General features: G+C 48.2%; 1 protein-coding gene across 1 annotated transcript; it reads left to right on the top strand.

The window, feature by feature from the left end:
• Positions 1-5,773: 5,773 nt before the first annotated feature.
• LOC103253417 (leptin-like) lies at positions 5,774-7,903 on the top strand. Its single transcript, XM_008051734.1, has 2 exons — positions 5,774-5,917; positions 7,544-7,903. The coding sequence occupies exons 1-2, from the start codon at positions 5,774-5,776 to the stop codon at positions 7,901-7,903; spliced, it is 504 nt and encodes a 167-aa protein (XP_008049925.1).
• Positions 7,904-8,188: the final 285 nt, after the last annotated feature.

Below are 8,188 nucleotides of genomic sequence, written 5' to 3'. Positions count from 1 at the left end.
CGGCCTCCAGAGAACCCCTCTCCTCTCTGCAGCAGCACTCAGGAAACAAAAGCTGCTATAGCAACATTTTTTTTAATGCTTAAAGCATGGCAGCCCCTCAATGTGCAAAAGTGCTTTGGAAGCTTCTGGAGAGAAAAGGCTTTGTGGCTCAGACAGGCGGCTGAGCGCAGTCTTTCTTCCTGCCCTTGCCGCCCCATGATGCTCCCTGTGGGCTTCTCGGTCTCAGAGCCCTAATTCCAATCAGCAGCTGGATGGATTCACCTGAATGTCCCACCAGTCCCAGCAAATCAGCAGGGCCCAACCTCGTCTTTCCCAAACCGCTCCTCTGTCTCTCCCAATTTCCTTCTCCATCCTTCTAATCAACCGGGCTGAAAATATTGGGCAAACAGTGTCACAGGAGGAAGCCTCACCGGCCTACCCAGTGCTCACAGCCCCCAGGATCTCAGCCCAAGTGCCCCCCACTCGACCTTGTCAGCAGGTGCACCCTCGTGCCAGCCAGCAGCCACCATCCCCTAAACCTGCCTGTTCTTTGGCCTCTGCCCGGGCTCTCCCTCTCCTCCCTCCACAAACTCAATTCCTATCTATTCTCAGGGTCTTTGTCAGATGCCGTCTCCTCCACGATGCCTCCCCGATTTATTCACTGGTGATAATACTGTTCTTCCCTGGAGCTAACATGTGTTGGGTTTGGCTACATGCGGGGCAAGGGATTATTACTTTATGTGTTTTAATCTCATTACAGCCACAGGTGGGAATTATGATTTGTATCATTCCCATTTGTTAGCTAAGAAAATGGAATCTCACAGAGGCTAGCTAACTTTCCCAAAATTCTATACTCTGAGTCAAACACAGCTCTGCCAAACTCTAGTGTTCATACATTTAAGCATGGTGACTTCCCTCCCTGAGTTACTGTTAGGTTACACTCCCCGCGGGGCCTCCAGAATGTCAGGTCAGGTCTGCTAGTGGGGTGGGTGTCTAGTGTGATTCAGTACTGTGTGAAAGATGCAAAGAATTGCACAGAAGTTAGATTAGAAAATATAGTTTATTTAGAAAGTGAATTAGCAAGCGAAAGAGAGAGAAATAAAGAGAAAGGAGATTCACCTCCCCAAGGTGGGGAAGGGAGCCAAAGCCAGAGTCTAGTAAGTCTAGACCAGAGTCTAGTAAGGCAATGGCGACTAGCTGCTCGTGTTTGAATCCTTTTAATCCTTCCCTTTGATGGGGGAATGTCGTTAAGGTGATTTCGTGGTGGTCTTCTCCATGTCATCACAAAGGGGCAGGTACTGACGTCAGGTGAAGGACAGCAGGCAGATGGGTGGGTTAATCACATGATTGCTGCAATGGTGGTGGGGTCTATGTCACATAGGTCACAATGGGCTGATTAGGTTAACTTAGGTCTTATGGGTGGAGGCAAATACTTGAAATAGAAAAGCTGGCCAGGCTCGGTGGCTCACCCTGTAATCCCAGTGGTTTGGGAGGCCGAGGTGAGTGGATTGCCTGAGCCGGTGGGTTCGAGACCCGCCCAGGCAACTTGGTGACACCTCATCTCTACAATAAATCAAAAATTAGCTGGGTGTGGTAGTGTGAACCTGTAGCTCTGGCCACATGGAAGGCTGAGGCGGAAGGATCGCTGGAACCCAGCAAGTCGAGGCTGCGGTGGCCGAGAGCGTGCCACTGCACTCCAGTCTGGGTGACAGAGTAAGGCTCCAACTCAAAAAAAAAAAGAAAAGCTAATTAATACAAAACAAGCTGGGGATGGGGGTTGTAAAACAATTATCAATAGCTCCCTCTGAGAAACCTGTTCTGTCCTTGGCTGGTGATTAGAGGGTAAATTGCTAGAAAAGCAGTTTAAATAAAAGCAGTTAAAGATTAAGTGAACCGCTAGAAAAACGTAAGATTTAGGCAATGTTAAAACGGCTGTTCATTGGGTATATTAAATCCATGTTATGTCCTTTCGGTTACCCAAGGCATTTCATCTGTTTAAATGCTCATCCTTACATTGCAGTTAATTATGTAAATTTTTAACCCAGTTGCTTAAGGGCACAGTTTTGTTCTTTTATTTTTAACAAATACTATATGTAAGTAGTTGACAAAATCAACTAGGCATATATAGGTACTCACTCCTGATTCCCACTCTCCTGTGGTTCCATGTCTCTTGTGTGTCTGTACCTGGCCCACAGTGGGTAATCAACACGTTAGCAGCCAACCATCCAACCACCTTGAGTAATTATGATGTGTCAGGCACTGTGCCCGATGGCATCATATTTGCTGTCGTGAATTATTCCTCCGCTTCCAGTCCCTAACCCTGTTCTTCCCAGACATTTTGCCTCTCCTTCTTAAGCCACAGTCAGGCATCACCCTGGTGCTGAGACTCTGGTGAACTAAGGAAAACTTGTCCACTCTTTTCTGATCACCATGCTGGGGTGCATTAAGTCAGTTGGCCTTAAGTTTGGCCGCATTTAGTAGAGACCCAAAACGGTGGCTTAGACCAGGCAGAGGTTATGTCTGTCACACACACCTGGTCCAGAGAAAAGTAGTCCAGGGCCAGCATGGCATCTCAGCCCCACAAAGTCTTCAGGAGCCTAGACTCCTGCAGCTCCCTGCTCGGTCATTCAAAAGGTGAGGCCTTCACCCTCCTGGTCTAAGATGGCACCAGAATGCTGGCAGCTCCATCTACGTGTCAGGCATCAGAAGGGAGGAGGGGATAAAAAAGGAAGAGGTGAGAATGCATGGCAGAGCCCTGAGAGCTGCCATGTGACACATATTTCATTGGTCAGGATGTAGGTGCATGGCCATGCATTGTTGGGAGAAGCTGGGAAGGAGAGTATTTATTCTGGATAACCACACCACTCCCTGAGAAATGGGATTTTTTATTCCTGGGGAAGAAAGGAAGATTCGATATTGGGAACAACTAGCAGCCAGGACCAAGAGGGTGATCTGTGCTGGCATGTGTGTATGTGTGTAAGCATGTGTGTTTCGTGTGTCTTGATGAGACAGGTCTTGTCAGCACTGTGCTCTCAGATGGACCTGGTACCAGCTTTCTCTGCAGGGCCCCATGGAGCTCCCTAAACCTGGGCCTCTCTCCTCTTAGATTTACTCAGTGGCTGCTTCTCAGATCCATGTTTTCAAGGACCTGCAATTTGTTTTCAGCCTCCACTGAAGCATATTATCAGTGGTAGTGGGACAATAGGCTTGTAAAACTGTCCATTTAGATATTAGAGGGTGGCCATTATGTGAGCATGACTATGACCAGAGTTAATCTGTTAATAAATTCTCTTTGGAAGGAGGATGTCATCAACACATGAGTCGTACAAAAGCATGCAACTCAATCTTGGGCTGCGGGTAGAAAAACCCACAAATACCAGGCATCCTGTAGAGAAAGCCTGTGGGAGGCAGGGGGCCGGATGCTTGATTCAGAGTTGGCTCCAGGTAGTGTTGTCCAAGCGTCTCAAGTCCTGCTCAGGAATTAGAATAATTTGTACTCCCCTGACCCTGTGCAGGACATGTATACAGTGGGTAGGGGCTTCCTGGTTTCATCTCATTGACTTTTCGAACCAGGTGGTGGTGTTAACTCCATTTTACGGACAGGACGTTAAGTAGCTAGTAAGGGCAAGCCAGCCACTTCATTACCACATCTCCCAACTTTGCGCGGGCTTCATGGAATTGTATTGGGACTGAGCACTATTTAATTTTGTTCTATAAACATTTGGTATATTACTCAGGTAACAAGTAGTTAATAGAGGAACTTTTACTTTTTTAAGAGAAAAAAACAAAACAAGCACAATAACATTCCAAGTGCTTTCTCCCAAATCATTAGTATTTGCTATATTTGGAGTTGACATGGGGGTACAATTTCATAGCTTCATCCTAGAGCAGGGTCTTTGGTTGCAAGTGCCATGTTTCCAGAAGCTGCCCTTGATTGGAAATTGGGGTGGTCTGTCACTTGGGCTTTTCCTTAAAGCCTGGAGAAGCGGGTGGGTGACATCTACTCCCACCGTTCTGGGTCAACCAGCCCTTGGGTTTGGATCCCGGCTCTGCCACAAACCTGCTTGACTTTGGGCAAGTTGACCCATGTTCCCACGCCTCTTTTTTTTTTCTCTTCTGTAAAATTCAGGCTTAAAAAATATGACTTTGAGCAAATATTATGAGCAATATATGAACAGACTGCTTGTCTTATTATATTGCCAGAAAATCAATTCTGCTAATATTGCCACCTATGGACAGAAGATGTGTTACCTGTTTTCATTAAGACTCAGATGAGGAAAGACACGAAAAGCAGAGATTAACTTTCTTGCCATTTTCAGAACTTCATCCTAATATTTACTGACATTATATTCTTATTCACACATGCTGAGCACGGATTATTGGCCACAGGCACGCATACATTTCACTTTATTACCTTTTGCCTCATGTATCTCATTAAAACTTTGCTGCTTAATCAAGGATCTGCATATTATCAATTTTAGAATTCATGGTTCTGAGACTTTGAAAGTTTCTAATGTTCTGGGAGAACGTGTTATGCTCTTTTCTGCCACCGTGCCTTTGTAACCACTGGTTTTTTGACCACCTATGACAACCACTTTCTACTGTTACTAACTCCTACTCAGTCTTCAACACCCACCTCATCTGACACTTCTTCCAGGGAGCCCCCTTTGTGCTTCGGTGGTATCTTTTTTTGTTGTTGTTGTTTTGAGGTAGGATCTCACCGTCACCCAGGTTGGAGTACAATGGCACGATCACTACTCACCACAGCCTCGACCTCCTGAGCTCAGGTGGCCCTTCCTTCTCAGCTTCCCTAGTAGCTGAGACTACAAGCACACACCACCACACCCAGTTTATTCTTTTATTTTTGTAGAGACAGGCTCTCACTATGTTGCCCAGGTTGGTCTCAAATTCCTGGGCTCAAGTAATCCTCCTGCCCCGGCCTCCCAAAGTACTGGGACTACAGGCCTGAGCCACTGTGCCTGGTCCTCTGGTGGTATCTTATATTTGCTTTTCTTGCAAAGCCCTTTCTTCCAGTATTAGAATGGCCTGTTTGCTTGTGTGTCTTCCCTATTGAATTGTGAGCCACTAAGGTGGAGAGCGTTTGTTTTTCGCCATTGCATTCTTGGTGCCTAGCATTGTGTGTGACATAATATTAGGCGGTTGATGAGTGCTGCTGTGATTCAAGCTCCCAGTGGGAGAGAAAGAAAGTCATAAAGCCCAGAGTGTCAGCAGTCTGTAGCGAGAGAGTGATGGAGAGGACAAGTGAGCAACATAATCCCGAATAACAGTGACGGAGTGCATTTCTCAACACCTTTAAGCTCTTTGCAGGTGTTATCTCATTTGAGTCTCATAAAATTCTGGAGGTAGATATATGATGGATGGCGGCGGAGTTTTTGCAGTTCCATGGTACACCTAAAGTTATGCAGTGAGCAAATGACTGAACTCAAACCAGACCTTAAAAGACTGTTCTCTCTCCCTCGAAGCACACGACAAAGGCTTCATCATCCCCACCACGTGCACCTGAGCACACTCTGACGGGACACCTTTGGTGGTTTTATTGACCAGGCAATAATCCTCTTCCCCAGGGGGGCGTATTTCATTAATACCTGTCTAGATCATGAATTGTCTTTGACTTTGAGGAGACAGTAGCCAGGGCAGAAAGCAAAGCTCATCTTCCTCCCCATCTGATAGTGTGGCTGGTAATGTGGAAGATGGGTGCTTCTGAGATACCAGCCCCTTCTGATGTGTAGTTCCTTCCGTTTCCAGGCCCAGGAAGCACGTCCAGGGAAGAAAAATGCACTGGGGACCCCTGTGTCGATTCCTGTGGCTTTGCCCCTGTCTGGCCTACCTTCAAGCCATGCCCATCCATAGAGTCCAGGATGACTCCAGAGACCTCATCAAGACAATTGTCACCAGGATCAATGACACCTCACACACGGTAAGGGGACAAAGCAAACCGGTCCCTAGTGGAACTGGAACCAGATAGTCCAAGAAGCATTTGCTGAGCATCTTCTGAATGCCAGGCACCTATTGGAAACCGACAAGGGCTTGAAAGCATAGGGCCCCCATTATTTCTGGTTGTTTCTTTTGGCTCCTTTGCCTGCTGGGATTCAGAGGTGAATGGTTCTAATTCTAAACCACCTCAAGAACATTTAACTTTGCCACGTGTTTCCATTTTAAAAAATCATAGGATCCTCTGATATCGGGAGGCCACATGCGTTTATTTTCACTCTGCCATGGGGATAGCCGGTCTCTGAGGCTAGCTGGGGCACGTGTGGACACAACCGCTGCCTCTTCTCTGTCTCCCCACTGTCCTTGCCTCCCTTCCTCACCTTCCTCTCTGAGTTCACTTCCTGAATCCTAGGGCCTAGGACTCTAAAGGTCCTTGTGCCCCATTGGCAAGTGCCCAGACCCCCACAAGCACCCCCTCTGCGCTTCTGTTCATCCCTAGATGTGCTTGTCATGAGGGTTCATGTCATTCTAGCTGAACTCTGGCCTGTGAAGCTTTTGCCCACCATGTCAGCCCCACCTCTCAAGGCCACCCAGAGGTGTGTCTATACCCTCTTTTGTAGCCAACACTGCACAAACTTGCAAACGGCTGTCAGCACACACCCCTGTCTTTCTTCTGGGGTCCATAAGGCCTCGACCTTCAGCCATTTCCCAGATGAGTCCTGTATGTGGGACTAGGAAGACTGCGGTGAAGCTTCACACTTCTGCTCTTTGTCTGTGAGATCTTAAGCAAATTCCTAAATGTCTTGGTTAAGCCTTGGTTACATTGTCTAGATATCGAGACTGTCATAGAGTCTTCACAAGTTTGTTATGAGACCAAATTAGATAAGGCAAGTGAACCCCCCCCCCCCCCCATTGCTTGGAGACTTCTGCATCTCCTGGCCACTGCAGGTGTCCAGGAAAAGGTTAGGTGCCCAGGAGCAGGGACAGCTTAGCACTAGAGAATCTCAGGCATTTCATAGAGAAAAACCCTGAAGTCTCCTTTCAAAATTGTCATTCAACAAGGCTGCACATGATCGATCCAGAGTGTCCCAGCTTAGGTGGTACGATACACAGTATCATGGTAGCAAAGGGGTGGTGACCACTGAGGTGGCCAGTCTCAGTGCTGTGGGCAGTCAGATGGGGAGAGACCTTCCCATGCAGGGGCAGAGGAGGAAGGGACCCTTGCTGAGGGTACAACCTTGATCCCTAAGGAGGAGGGACTGCCTGGAGAGCCTGCTTGAGAGGGAGGAGTCAGCTGAGGGTGGAAGAAACCGGGGATGGCTGGGGGTGGTGGTGCTCGGGCAGGACCTCAGGTGTCTGGGGAAGATAAATAGGAAGCCACAGTTGGTTCTTCAGCAGAGGCCATTTGGAGAAAGGAAAGGCCTGGGAAAGTTGGTCTGGAAGTGTAGAATAGAGTGGTTGGGAAGGGTGGAAGTCCAGGAGGCCAGGGAGAAACTTGACTATCACCTGGGCACAGGATATAAAAGCCTGGACCAAGGGGAAGGTAGAGGGCTTTCAAAGTGACTTCCCTGTCCCGTGCTAAGCACTCGTTCTCTCGCTTCTTCCTGCACAGCAGTCAGTCTCCTCCTTACAGAGGATCGCTGGTTTGGACTTCATTCCTGGGCTCCAGCCTGTACTGAGTTTATCCAAGATGGACGAGACATTGGCTGTCTACCAGCAGATTCTCACCCGTCTGCCTCCCAGAAACGTGGTCCAAATACTTAATGACCTGGAGAACCTCCGGGACCTTCTCTACCTACTGGCTGTCTCCAAGGGCTGCCCCTTCCCTCATTCCAGTGGCCTGAAGACCTTGGAGAGCCTGGATGGTGTCCTGGAAGCCTCACGCTACTCCATGGAGGTGGTGACCCTGAGCAGGCTGCAGGCATCCCTGCAGGACATGTTGCAGCAGCTGGACCTCGGCCCCAGGTGCTGAGGCCTTGAAGACCACTCTACTCCCAAGAACCATGTTGAGGGAAGAAACCTTGACTTCCAGGTGTCTACAGGAGAAGAGAACCTTGTGTGGATACCCCTTATCCAGGACTCTGTCCGTTTCTCTCACTCTTCTAAGCAATCCTTCCAAAGGCATAAGATCATAAGTTCCATGTTGCTTGACACCAAAGATACATAGACACAATCCCATTCTCACCAGGAGTAGGGGGCCCATCCAGCAAAGAGTGGACTATATCTGGGATTCTTGCCAAGTGCTTCGGCCACCAAG

Source organism: Carlito syrichta, unplaced genomic scaffold (genome assembly GCF_000164805.1).
Source record: "Carlito syrichta isolate Samal-C Ts95f unplaced genomic scaffold, Tarsius_syrichta-2.0.1 Scaffold228551, whole genome shotgun sequence".
NCBI lineage: Eukaryota > Metazoa > Chordata > Mammalia > Primates > Tarsiidae > Carlito > Carlito syrichta.
The sequence above is the reverse complement of the archived record's forward strand: the minus strand, read 5'-3'. Positions and strand labels throughout refer to the sequence as shown.